Here is a 14835-nt window from a genome sequence, read left to right as displayed (position 1 = left end):
AGTGCTGAGTGTCTGCATGCAGGCGCTGGCTCGCAGCCCTCGGGCTGCTGAGGGATTGTTGCTGTAACAGCAAAGAGGAAAACTAAAGGAGGATGGGCCAGGGAGGGCCCAATCCTGCAAGATGCTGGGTGCTCTTACAGGACCTGAAGGCACTCCGCACTTTGCAGAGTCAGGCTCCAAGGGCCAAAATCAGATTCAGTAGGTGGGTACAAGTTCATTGTACGCAATGGAGTGGTAGGTGCAAAAAAAGGAAGCGCATTGTGTTTCTAGAGCTCAGTGTGATGTTTTCATGTGCTGCACCTCCTCTCTGCATGCCACTGAGGAGCAGGATGTAGGCTCCCTCTAAAAGTACCCTATTATCAAACAGCAATCGTTTGCTTCTGAGAGCCGGCCAGAGCCTAGTCTCCCTTCTGCCAGATTGATGTCTTTGTAACTCCAGGGAAGACTCTGGCCTTACACCACTGGAGGGGAGCTCAGAATCTGGCTCCCCCATTTGTAGCCAATAGTGCAGAGCGAACCCCAGGCCAAGAGATCTGCCCTTTCTCCTGTACACACGCACCCACCTCCCCCGCATACAACCTTTAAGAGTCAATTGCCTGGCAGCTCCCTGCCCGCCTGGCACCTCCCTGTCCAGAGGGTGAAAGCTGGCACTCACTCCCAGCTCTCCCCAGCAGGGGCTTCCTCCCACCTCACCACGTCGTGGCAAAGGCTCTGGGGGAATTGGTGCCCCCGCCCCCGAGGCTGGGGGGCGGCACCCACTTTCCAAGGCAGCAGGGGATAGCTGACAGAGACTGAGGCGGAGGGGATGTTGTCTGGCACCTCCCTCCCCGCGGCTCCCGGGGGCTGCTTGGCACTCCTTCCCGCCTGCCCAGGCTGCGAACCCGGCCCCAGTGCGGGTCCCACCCCCAGCCTTGACGCCAGCGCGCTAATGAAATGCTAATACCGGGGGCGCCGAGCCGGTCGCTGCCAGCACCAATAAAACCCGGCGCGGAGCCGGGGCTCTGCCCGGTGCCAGCCCGCAGCCTCCACAGCCATGCAGAGCGCAGCCCCCGGGCCGGCCGCCCCCGCCCTGCACCTGCTCACCTCCTACTTCATAGACAGCATCCTGGGCCGGAGCCCCGCCGCCAGGCGGCAAGGTGAGCGGGACCCTGCCCGGGGAACTGCCCCCGGGACCGGGGCGCCCTGCCAGCCCCCCACCCGCCGGGGATGGATGGGGGGACCGGGGAGCCCTGCCAGCCCCCCACCCGCCGGGGATGGATGGGGGGGACCGGGGCGCCCTGCTGATTCCCCACCCGCCGGGGATGGATGGGGGGACCGGGGAGCCCTGCCAGCCCCCACCCGCCGGGGATGGATGGGGGGGGACCGGGGCGCCCTGCTGATTCCCCACCCGCCGGGGATGGATGGGGGGGACCGGGGAGCCCTGCCAGCCCCCACCCGCCGGGGATGGATGGGGGGGACCGGGGCGCCCTGCCAGCCCCCATCCACCGGGGATGGATGGGGGGGACCGGGGAGCCCTGCTGGTTCCCCACCCGCCGGGGATGGATGGGGGGGGACCGGGGCGCCCTGCCAGCCCCCACCCGCCGGGGATGGATGGGGGGGACCGGGCAGCCCTGCTGGTTCCCCCAGTGCGGAGCTCCCCGGGGCAGCGCAGCAGCCGGGCCCTCCAGTCATTCTCCCGCTTCTCCACTCTCCCCAGGCGGGGACCCCACGGAGCCGCCCGAGCCCTGCCCCGCGCCGCTGGCGGCAGAGAAGCACCCGGTCCCCGGCGCGTGGGCGGAGAAGGAAGCGGCAGAGGACGCGGAGAAGGGCAGCAGCTGCCCCGGGGAGCCGGCGGCTGGTCTCTCCGGCTCAGCCCCCGCAGCTGCGGCCGAGGCGCCGGGGCCCCTGAAGCGGAAGCAGCGGCGCTACCGCACCACGTTCAGCAACTTGCAGCTGGAGCAGCTGGAGCGGGCGTTCCGCAAGTGCCACTACCCCGACGTGTTCACCAGGTAGGAGCGCGGCCAGGCCGCTCCGCCAGGGGCAGCCAGCCCCAGCACAGCCCTTCCCACCCTCCCTGGGGGGCCAGATCCTGGGAGATGCTGCCCTCCTTTGGGAGGATCGGGCCCTGACTGCGCCCTCTCCCCAAAGTTTCGACTGGGTCCAGGGGGATTCAAAAAGAGATTCCTCCCCCCAAGGCAGCGGGGCCAGACCTTGAAATGGTCACTGCCCTGTCAATGCCACTCCCTGGTGTAGGGAATAAACCAGATTGAATGAACCCAGGGGATGTAATGTCAGGGAGCCCCCAGGAAAGCGAACAGTGATTCTGGCGGATAGGAAAAGCACTTGAAGCAAAGGGAAATAGCTCGGGATGGATGGTAATCGCTGGCTTTAAAGTAACAGCTGGAGCACATGCGATTCCGCGCTCGCATGAAGTGGGAATCAAGGTGAAATCAGGGCACTATGGTGTGCGAGGGGGTCTCAGATCTTCCATCCACTTATTGCTGTCCCAATGGTCCTGATGCAGTTACTGGGGTGTGTGTGTGTAAAAACCTTGGAGTTGTATGTTACTGTTTATATAGTCGCAGGCTGGTAGGCACGATGCAGCGGCTTCTAGATTGGAAATCACCTATAAAGAGCCGGGGATCTGATTTGACTTTTAGTGAACTCTTAGTTTTTGATGGGGCTGTTTTTGATTAGTCACAAAAAAGAGTTGGCTTCAAGAGGGAAATACTAAATGATGTTTGGCTCTTCTGCAGAGAGGAGCTAGCAATGCGTCTGGATTTAACAGAAGCCAGAGTTCAGGTGAGTAACAGGTACTAAAGAACATGGACCTAGTTTGGACTGAATACACTGCCTTTTGATATGTATAAACGTTCTTAACTTTAAGCTAAGTGTGAAGTGTTTTCTTAGTGCTATTGGATTTTTTATTTTTCCAGCTCACTCAGATTGAGAAGTGCTGCTGTAAATGATGTAAAAAGCTGGGGGCTGTTATTCCATATTATCCTACAGAAGAGGACCAAATGTGATCAGAGCTTTGAATTTAAAAGAATGAGAAGTTGTTAGTATCCCACCCTCACAAAACCAGAACCGTCAAAATGAAATGTAGTAATTGTCAGATATAATATCAATACAGGTCAGCGAACATTAAATGATCATTTAAAAATAGGCTTTGCATCTTGTCTAAACCAGTGGTTCTCAGCTGGGTACGCTTATCGCTGGGGGTACGCAGAGGTCTTCCAGGGGGTAAATCAACTCATCTAGATTTTTGCCTAATTTTATAAAAAGCACTAGCAAAGTCAGTACAAACTAAAATTTCAGAGAGACAATGACTTGTTTATACTGCTCTATATACTGTACACTGAAATGTAAGTACAATATTTATATTTATTTTATAATTATATGGTAAAGATGAGAAAGTAAGCAATTTTTCAGTAATAGCATACTGTGACACTTTCGTTATTTTTAACATCTGATTTTGTAAGCAAGTTTTTTTAAAGTGAGATGGAATTTGGGGGTACGCAAGACAAATCAGACTCCTGAAAGGGGTACAATAGTTTGGAAAGGTGAGAGCCACTGGTCTAAACTATTTAAACATCTGTTTACGGATGTAGATGTGGATTTGAATGAATTGTACGCATATTGTTTAAATACCATTTTATATTTAAATCTTAAAGTTCTGAAACAAACCAACAGAAGCCTAAAGATTCACAGTAAAATTTGATACTTTTTCCACTATAATTTCCTCCACTAGAAAAATATTTAAAAACAAAATTAATTGGGGATAGGGTGACTAGACAGCAAGTGTGAAAAGTCGGGACGGGGTGGGGGATAATAGGACCCTATATAAGAAAAAGACCCCCAAATTGGGGATTGTCCCTATAAAATCGGGACATCTGGTTACCCTAATTAGGGACAATAGTATTGTATAGGAGTTCAGAATGTAGTTACATTAATAATTTTCTGACATTTATCAACTGGTGTTCTCCTTGATATTTGTTTTTTAAAGAAAGGAGAAATATCCTGGACATGTCATCCATTATTAAATCTGAGACAAAAACACTAACCATAACATTTTAGACAGTAACATTTTCTAGATGAACACTTAAAAATCCATTTTTACCACTGGTCTGTAATAGTCCAAAATGAAATGCATACTGGCATTTTTAAATTTCTGTATTTAGTTTTTGTAAAAGTTCACATTAGCAAAATATTTATGCAGTTTCTTTTGAAGTGCCAAAATCTGATGTTTTGGTTCTTGACCAAAACAATAAAAGGACCCAAAATGGTTAGATCGTGTTGTGAACTAATGATTAGTTGAATGTTGTGTTCTACAGCTAAGCAGTTATTTATGTAGTTCACAAAAGCATTCATGCACCATCTCCTGCCCCAATTTAACTTGAAAACATCTGCACGGTTTTAAAAAATGGTTACATAAATTAAAAGATGATTCTGAGACTGAGATGAGAATGTCTGCTTGAAGGGAATTTTTATTACTAGGTTGGGCAGTTGTAATGGAACATCAGACAAAACCTTAAGCATACAGGTGCAAAGATTGTGTAACCAATCGTCCATACTGCAATCCTCTAAAGAAGCCTATTCTTGGATCTAAACACCCATAATTAACACTCTCTTTTACAAAGTATTAACTCTAGTATTAACTCCTTTACTGTAGCTTTTTTTTAAACTTGTCTACATAGCAAATATTAAATCTTGTTAAAAATTTAGTTTCAAACAGACCATTAAGGGTCCAAATTCGCACAAACCAATCAAATTATACTAACCTCAGCACATCGGATATTTAATGAATTACTTTGCATGTCAGTCCAGCTGCAAGCTGCGGTCATGACTTGGCTCCCAGCATGTACTGTTCATTTTTCATGAGTATGATATGCGTTGCAACCTCTTCCCTGATTTGACAGGCTTACTCACAGACTCATCTGTTTAGCTCTGTTTCTCCTCACACTCCACCAACGGGGCCAGATGCTCAGTTTGTGTAAACTGTAGATCAGTTGAAGTCAACGGAGCAATGACAGTTTACACTGGCTGAGGAGCTGGCCCCAGAAGTCTTGATTTACTCATCTTTCCATATTTTAACACTTGGGCCCAGATCCTTAAAGATAAGTAGGCTCCTAAAATCCATTGATGTCAGTGGAAGTTAGGAGCCTAAATACTTGTGAGGATCTGTGCCTTGAAGACTGGGAAAGAGAACTTCCAGCCATCAGGGAAAGCTCTTAGACAATTTATATATTACATCCAGTGCTCAATGATTTTACGTGTGAGCAAGCTTTGTCACCTTTTTCATCTCAACACCACAGCTAAGTTATTTTCTGACCTTTAAGGAAAGAAAATACACACACACACACACACCAACATAAATATCACCAATGCTACTAGTAACTAAAATATCTTAACACATGACAGCCACTTGTTTCTCCCATAAAATGAACATGGATGCAAAACTGTTAACCCACCCATTTCCCCAATCCCATTCTCACCTTCTCATATGGGCTTGCCAATTGCATGCAGTTGGGTTGCGCTGTTCGATGTCTCTTTTTTGAGACATTGGCATACGGCAAAAGGGGTCATGTAGATGATTTGAAGCCAAGCTTCCTGTGAATGTCATAAAAAAAGAACAAAACTTTCAGTGGCATAGCCACATGGGAGTACTAGGCAAATATTGAGAGGAAGGATTCTCCAGTATCATAGAATTCAAGGCCAGAAGGGACCACCACAGTATCTAACCTGAGCTCTTATGTATCACAGGTCATCACCAGCACCCAGCACCCGTACACGAAACCCAACAACTGAGATGAGACCCCAGTATTACAGCCCTTAGGAGGCTAGACTTATGTGTCACAGGCAGAGTGGTTTGGTTGCTAACATGAGACGGAGTTTCAATTCCCTGCTTTACCATAGACAAGTACCTTGGGCAAGTCACTTGATCTCTCGGTCTCATTTCCCCAACTGTAAAATGGAGATGATAACTCACACAGGTGTTGTGAGGATAAATACATTAAAGATTCTGAGACGCTTAGATAGCACGGTATGTTAATAGACCATTTTTTAAATATACTGCAATGGTATCTTCCAGACTTGCTCAAAAGTAACTCTCTGTGAAGTTAATTTAACGCAGAGTTGTCATTTCTGTACCTCACTGAGCCAGCAAAGCAGCCCATTGCTTTTTAAACTGAGATTTGCTTCTCCGGGGAGACACCTGCCGTACCTCTTCCTGGGGTAGTATACGCACGGCCAGATACAATGGGGAGCAGGCATAATATTTTCTCTCTTACCGGAGTCGGCAGAAACTTGTATTTCATTGAGTCCTAATTGGAAGTGACCCTGCAAGAAAGAAAAATGAACAACTCTCTTATTCCCATCTCATTCCAAAGTGCACCACTTATTTCAGCTATTTCCCCCACCTAGGGAGATTTCCCCTCTTTGAAAATGCATCCAAGGGGACCCTTATATTTTTCCATACCATGGGAAAGGAATGATGTGAAACTCTGGTAAATCCAGTCCTGCTCGGAACCCATCCTTTGTGGACTTCCAGAAGCATTCTTGTTTGAGTCCATACTTCACTTCTCTTAACAGGCTTCTTTCTCACTATTAGTGTAGATCATTGGTCTGGGGAGAAAAATAGGAACATCTTAAAAAGTTCTAACATGAAAAAGTTAGAAACATCAAGTGGTTGATTCAGCACCATAGGTATCATTGGTAAAGCACTCACTTACAAAGTAATAAGGATTACTGCAAATTGAACATCCTTGTGATATTATTTGCTAATAATCCCAAAATCAATCTCAGCAACAAAGATACACTATGGCTAGTCACAAATATAATTTAACTTGTTTTTTATGTATCAGAAAGTGTTTTAATTCACATGATTTTGAAGGGATTTAAAGTCTCCAGAAATGACTAAATTGAAAACTGACTTTACATTCAGTAGGCTCTTCTCTTAAAATTGCATAGTTAAAGTTTTTAATTATTTTCAAAACACCGAGTACTTTGAAATTATCATTCATAATCCAAATTTAGATTTCTAATGAAAGTCCTGGCATAGGAATCACTTTTAGGATACATTCATACTCTATCAATCGTTACAAAAATAACATATGCAGTATTTAATATACACTGGTTTATAGTCCATTCTTGTTAAATTTAAAAACTGATCAAAACTGTAATGACTCCAGGAGTCTACAATTCACTCTTCTTTATTACATACCTCTAACACATTATTTTGAATATATTTAGCCCAAAAGGATATGGTTAGCTAAAAAGTATGTACACATCTGTGTACAGATGCAAACTGCCCAGGTAACCTGACAGAAATGTAATGATCTAAAAACGTAAAGCTAAATTATTTTTAAAGGCAGTTGAACTCTTCTATTAATCAGTAGCAAAAATACAAAATTAGTCATTTTTATGCTTGTATTAAATAATCTAAATCTTATTTATAATAATATAAATGCTAAAGTTTTGAAAGTACTGTCTGTTTATGATGTCACTGTAAGGTAAGATGTGTTTATGCCCCATTTATCACTCATATTAATGTGAATTTTGCCCAAGCCGGGAGTTCAAGATGGGGATTTTAGTCCTAAATAATGGCTTTCAGTGCTGATAGTCCAAATTCAGTTTAGATTTTAAAAAGTTTGATAAATACAATAATTGATGGCCAATTGAAATCAGTTGTTACACTGGATTTATAATCTGCGCGACAGACAAGCAATAGTATTGCAATCATAAAAGATAGCTCTACAGATTCCATAAGAGTAAATTAAAGGAATTATTTTAACATTTTAAGGTAGCAAACATTTCACTCCTTATTCAGTTTCTCTGTTTGGGGCAGACTGAGGAAAAAAATGCTTAATCATGTAATATTCTCACTACTTTTTTCGTCCTTTGAACTCCATTCTAGAGGAGAGCACTGGTGGCTTAGAGCTAGTGGTTTTATTTTCCTTCTGAGATACCAACTCTAGATCCATTTATGATGCTTATTGGCAAGTGATTGGAGGCCGCTATTTAACCAATAAACCTTGTAAAACTAATTTAATTACGTTACTAAAATCTGTTTTAGCCGATGCCTAAAGCTGAATGAACACAACTGAAAGTGTCTCTTTCATGCACCCGTCTCCCGTCTGTAGATATAGATTTCCAGCATTTCACTAGTTCAGCTATCGCCTATAAGAAATTTGACCCTTTACAAGCGCAGACCTTGTGTCCCTAAGATTATTTATTGTTCAACACTATTGTGCCAGATTTTGTCAAATGTGCGATATTTTCCATTGTCCTTTTCTTGGTTCAAAACACCAATCTCCTTGCCAACAGACCTAAGCACGAAGTGTACGTTAGTTACCCAGAGGAAAAAGACACCATTATTTTTGCAGAATCACTTGAGTTTTCACAGAATATTGGTAGCTTTAAAAAAAAAATCTAAACAAAAGGTGTTCAAATAGTCACTGCTTCTTTAGGTCCCTGTGAATAAGCATTCACAAGACTTATGCCATGTGGGTACCTTATTACAGTATTTTTTCGCTCCTTATTATATATATTGTAATGTATTTTAGTGAGACTGATGTGTGGCCCAATCCTGTCCCCTTTGAACTCAATAGGAGGTTTGCCATTGACTTAAAGGGAAAAGATCAGGCCTGTGATACCAAGGCTAGCAACACATACAGTATAGCAATGTACTTTGGGTATTAACAACTTGTCACTTCTATAGGGCTTTTCTTCAGAAGCTCTTGGCACTTTACAATTATTATTTAAATATGCATCAAAAAGCTCTTTGTGAAGCAGATGCTAGTATATCTTTACAGACAGGTAAACTAAGTCCAAAAGAGAGGGTAAACAACTTGCCCAAGATCAGAGCAAGTCAGTGATTCCCAGTCAGCCCTGCTCTAACTCCCAGACCATAGTTGCACTCATATTAGAGACTTCTGATAAAATTTCAAAACTGTATTGTGACTCATAGGTCATTTAAAAAATATAATAATTCTCGCCACACACTAGAAAGTTTTGATCGTCTTACTTGAACTGTTTGGTTTCATAATGCTGCACCTGCAGATGGAAGAAGTGTCTATTTATATCCCAGCATTCTCTGCAGTAAATATTTACTCCTATTTGGGGGACTATTAATGTACCAATTAATACATGATCGTTATACTATATGAAAACTTCTGCTAATGGCTTATTGAATTTCAGTAGTGGCTAGATATAAAATTTGTGTTAGAGATGATGCGCCGCAGGGGTGAGTCCGAACCTCTACAGGGCCTCTCCTGCTGGTCATCTCGGGAATTAGCTCTTCCAGCGTCGTGGAGCACCCCCTGCAGGCTGGTGATCCACCTGTCCCCTGGCCCCGTGTCCCTCCCGGACCCCGGTGCCCCTATCTCTGGGTGCTGCCCCCTGGCAGTACACCCCCCAGTCTCAGGGTCTCCCCTCCCAGGGAACCCCCACCCACTATCCCTACCTCACTTCAGAATAAGGCCACTACCAGTCACCAACTAGCCCCCGCTCCCTGGGGCAGACTGCATGATAGGCCACTCATCATCGGCAAGGTTGGGTTTGGACCTGCTGCCTTGGCCTAGCCATGGGCTGCCCTCTGCAACCCCCAGTACCCCTTGGCCTCCTACTAGGCCGCAGCCTGGGGCTATCCAGGCTGGAGCTCCCCAGCCCCGCTCCACTCAGGTACTCTATCTCCCTGCAGCCAGGCCCTTCTCCCTCTGAAGGCAGAGAGAGACTCTTTGGCCTCTGACTCCCAGCCTTTTTATACAGGCCAGCTGTGGCTGCTTCCCCAATCAGCCCAGCTTTTAGAGCTGCAGCCCTCCTCCAGGGCTATTTTAAACCCCTCAGGGCAGGAGCGGGGTAGCCACCCCGCTACAGGCCCAAACTAAAAATCTTTGATCCAAGCCCAGATACAGTTCAAAATTCAGGTTGAATGTATCTCTCTACCTGAATTAGAACATCTTAACATTTGAGAAAATTTAGATTTTTGAATCCTCAAACTTGGGAGCATTCCTGTCTGAGATTCTGGTTTCAGCCCATCTCTGCTGTATACTTCACAATGCATTTTCACCTTAGTGCACACACATATTTAGGGACCCAAGAGAGAATACTCCAAGACAGAGTCAAAATTACAAACAAACAAAAAATGGTGTGGTGTCAGTTGTCAGAGTAGATTAAATGCTAGTCTCACTTCTCCGTTACTTTATAATATACTCCATAGGCTAAAATAATTAATAGTGCAGCCTTGCAAAGAGAAGTTGATCTAATAAACAGTTTACTGTACAAAAGTATGCTGTACAGTAGACTCCTTACCATCCAAAGCCCTATGTCTAAGAAACTACCAGCATGTCTCCCTGTTTTATTGACTCCTGGTTACCAGAACTCTCAAGTATCTGAATATATTTGCAAAAAGAAGAACAGGAGGACTTGTGGCACCTTAGAGACTAACAAATTTATTAGAGCATAAGCATCCGAAGAAGTGGGCTGTAGTCCACGAAAGCTTATGCTCTAATAAATTTGTTAGTCTCTAAGGTGCCACAAGTCCTCCTGTTCTTCTTTTTGCGGATACAGACTAACACGGCTGCTACTCTGAAACCTTTGAATATATTTGGTGTCTTGAGGAACATGGATTTCTATTGTACTATAACTGAGTTAATCAGTTTCACATAACTATATATGACATCAGTTTGAGTCATGGCAAGTAATAAGAGCATCTAAAAAAATGTTTTTAAATACTTATCTATGTAGTTAGTCAGCCAGACTATCTAGGCATTTAAATCACACTCATGGTTTTGATTAAAAAATATTTCAGTTATGATTAAATTGCTTCTTAAATTGCATGGACTGAGGTAGCCATCTTTCGATTTGGGGAGGTCAGGGGGATCGTATTTGAAGGCTCAACTAATAAAGGGGTAGTAAATTATTAATAGCTATTTTCATTGTTTAATAGATTAGTCAATAGTTAGAGTCCAACAGGTCAGAGATTGCATATTACTATGGCTTATTACCAATAACACCTTTTGCTGATATGCCTACAACAGATACTACTCACATCCATAAATATGATTATGACATATATTAATTAATAAAAAACACTTTATAAACAGAACCTTTCTACATAGAAACTGTACTTTTAAAATAAAGGTCACTACTATGCCATGTGCACTACGGCCTACCATAGCTGATAAAAGCAACAACAAACTCAGTCTAGCTAACCCTTTTGTATTCTCTCTGAAGGTCTGGTTTCAAAACAGAAGGGCAAAATGGAGGAAACGTGAAAAAACTGAATTGTTAGGGAACGTTCCAGGACTCTCCTTAACGCATCCATTGGGTCTGTTTTTGGACATTCCATTGAGTCAGTCTCCTCTTCTGGACCACGCATGGAGATCAATGCCACTTTCAACAATAGCTATGCCATCCGTAACTCCAGCATTCAACCCTGCAAGTTTAGGGCCGTTTGGTCTCAGCAGTCTTGCCTGGACATCGCTCTTCAGAAATCCAATTTTAAGTCCCCATTTTGGAAGGTACAGAGAGCATATTTTAAGTGCTTTTCTTTTAAACCTCAAGGTTTTCTGTCTTATTATCTATCTTATTATCTTTTCTTTTAAACCGTGAGGTCTTCTGTCTTATTATCTATCCCTTTCTTTTAAACCTCGAGGTTTAAAAGAAAGGGATAGATGATAAGACAGAAAATACAATATTGCCTCTATCTACATCCATGGTACACCCACATCTTGAATACTGCATGCAGATGTGGTCAACCCATCTCAAAAAAGATATATTGGAATTGGAAAAGGTCCAGAAAAGGGCAACAAAAATTATTAGGGGTATGGAATGGCTGCCATATGAGGAGAGATTAATAAGACTGGGATTTTTCACGTTGGAAAAGAGATGACCAAGGGGGGATATGATAGAGATCTATAAAATCATGACTGGTGTGGAGAAAGTAAATAAGGAAGTGTTATTTACTCCTTCTCAGAACACAAGAACTAGGGGTCACCAAATGAAATTAATAGGCAGCAGGTTTAAAACAAACAAAAGAAAGTATTTTTTCACACAACACACAGTCAATCTGTGGAACTCCTTGCCAGAGGATGTTGTGAAGGCCAATACTATAATAGGGTTTTAAAAAAGAACTAGATAAGTTCATGGAGGATAGGTCCATCAATGGTTATTAGCTAGGGTGGGCAGGATGGTGTCCCTAGCCTCTGTTTGCCAGAAGCTGGGAATGGGCAACAGGGGATGGATCACTTGATGATTACCTGTTCTGTTAATTCCCTCTGGGGCACCTGGCATTGGCCACTGTCAGAAGACAGGATACCGGGCTAGATGGACCTTTGGTCTGACCCAGTATGGCCGTTCTTATGCAATACAACAGCTTAATATCAGTAAGCAATTCACAGGTGCCATAATTAAATGTGTGTTCCAATGTTACAGTATGGATTCTGTCTATATAAATTAATAATATAAAAAGTTATTAAAAAGGCCAGCTCTCACATGTCTTACTCACTGGGATAACTTGAGTAAAATAAGCAGGATTTGGCCCTAAATTAGCTGTAAACCCCAATGAAAGTCATTCTACATAGTTACTGTTTTAAGGGCAGTTGTGCGTGTTGGGGGAAATCCTGGCCCCATTGAAGTCAGTAGGCCCTTGTCTTCATGACAGACTGTTTTAATGTAGACCAACTATGGACTCTATTCTGATCTCGTCTATACAGGTGTAGTATATTACACAGCTTAAAATCTACTACAACAGATCTAGATAGGAGCTCTCGAGGTGGCTCTACAGAATAGAGAATTATACTGGATGTTCCCACACAGGAGAGCAGAACACGGCCCCAGTTCCCTGAGCACCAATGAGAGAGCTGACATCGTTGGTTTTCATTTCAGGGCCATACTCGTACTGTTAACATTTCCTTTACTGAAGACATGTGTGCCCAATCCCAATGGGAGTTTTGCCATTGACTACAATAAGCACAGGGATGAGTTCAGGGTCTTCCTTCCCAAACTCCAAGACCTATGGGGAGATCCCAAACCTGTGTCCATTATCAGCGCTCCATTGAATTCTAAGGAGCTCTGATGATTTAGAATAGCTGAAGATCGGCTCCTCAGTCTCGCTCGCTCCAAGTGCTGAAATTAAACAACTGAAAGCTACTGCTGTGTTAGCACTGTATACTCCTCTCCCTCCTGAAATGACAGCCTATATTATAGCCTCCGATTAATGAGCACACCTTTCTGCCATGCTGATTTATGCTGCTTTTCACATGAAATAACTTGTCACAACAAATGGGTTGCCCAGAGACCTGTCTGAAAATTGTTCCCTTCATGAAGTATTCTGTTGTTTCCTCAGAGCGTGCTGCTCTCCCGCATTACAAGGTTTGCTTAGAAAGGATGTAACATGTTAAGAGAGTGACAGTAAAGCCAACAAACTGACTTTTCTAGATAGCTGCATGCAATGCAGTGGTATGAACATCTTTCTTCTATGCTGCAGCCACAGTTTAGTAAGTGATATTCATTAGGTGCAAAGTGGATTTGCCCATTGCATTAAAAAAAAAAAAACAAGCTAAAAGTAAATTTACAAAAAAATGTAAGTTTGGAATGAAGAAGAAGTTTGGTTTAAAAAAAATTCAACCCAGTTTAGTGCTATGGTTATTAATAAGGTAAATATTTCTTCTACAAAATACTTCTTGGTTTGTTACTATTGACTTTTTTTTCCAAATATAGATTTCTCAATGCTTTAAATCCTCTCATGACAACAGCTTCAGTCTTAATGAAAGCACCAGGACCCCCGTCAGACCCTGGTCTCACTGCCTTCACTGATCCGGCAGCAGTTGAAAGGAAAACGTCGAGCATTGCAGCACTAAGGCTCAAAGCGAAAGAACATTCAGCACAAATCCCTCAATTAAACCTCCTATCCAGTCTTACAAACACTAACAAAGAACTTTGTTAGGAACTTTCCCGCAGACTGCAGTAGCATAGGAGAAAGCAAATGCCTTCTCCCATAAGTGGATCCAGTTATACAGAGGCATATAAAAAAACCCATCCATCTGTAGATCTTCCATCTGCAAAATGGACTGATGGAAATTTTAATCCTGCTAAAAATAGCTTTCCTTTATTATAACACAAAATTGTGCGGTCATGTAGCAAATGATAAATGAGTACTTATGGTGAATTTTCAACATTACAAAAGATATACATCAGGAATTGACTCTTCTACATAAATAAAACTAATGTGAAGAACGAGTTTGCTGTGAAACCCCATGATGTACTGGACATTAGCACAAAGGTTGAAAATCCTCTGTAGAAATAACTCTGGAGTTTTATAAACAATCCTTAAATGATGTCTCAGGAGGAACTGTGTAACCACAATAGTTTAGACCTAAGAATCAAGATATGGTATGTTCTTAATTTAAAGATCATGCTTCACGTTGAAGTACAAATGCCAGTGAAATTTCACAAAGTAAACAGAATGATCAGGAATGAGGTATGAAATATTTTGAATATAGGGCTTTGATTCAAAACTAGGTTTGTACAAAATGTATCCTGTTTCAAACTGAAATAAACAAAAAAAAGTTTGCTTATCCGTTCAATGCGGCAATGTTTTAATAACTATATCCTAAGCTTTAACCTTTGACCATAGATCACTTTGTAAATGAAAGTTGTCCTGTAAGAAAATATTTGTTTCTGTGCAGTAAATTGTGTGTAATTCAATATATATATATTGGTGAGTAGTTACTAGTTTTAACCACAAGGTTTCTGAATGTTTTTAGTGTGACTGGTGGCAAATAGTAGCAGACCATTATCGTTAAGTTAACTCTCATTATTTGTAAATCTCTTTCAAAGTATATTGTATGCTTA

At 43.0% G+C, this 14835-nt stretch overlaps 1 protein-coding gene across 1 annotated transcript; it reads left to right on the top strand.

The window, feature by feature from the left end:
* The first annotated feature begins 706 nt into the window (after positions 1-706).
* ESX1 (ESX homeobox 1) lies at positions 707-14220 on the top strand. The gene is made up of 5 exons (XM_005299044.4): positions 707-1136; positions 1697-1988; positions 2736-2781; positions 11215-11501; positions 13702-14220. Exons 1-5 carry the CDS (start codon positions 1034-1036, stop codon positions 13925-13927), a joined length of 954 nt encoding a protein of 317 aa, XP_005299101.2. The 5' UTR covers positions 707-1033; the 3' UTR covers positions 13928-14220.
* Positions 14221-14835: the final 615 nt, after the last annotated feature.

This window comes from Chrysemys picta, chromosome 9, assembly GCF_011386835.1.
Source record: "Chrysemys picta bellii isolate R12L10 chromosome 9, ASM1138683v2, whole genome shotgun sequence".
Classification (NCBI taxonomy): Eukaryota; Metazoa; Chordata; order Testudines; family Emydidae; genus Chrysemys; species Chrysemys picta.
This window is presented reverse-complemented; position numbering and strand designations above follow the sequence as displayed.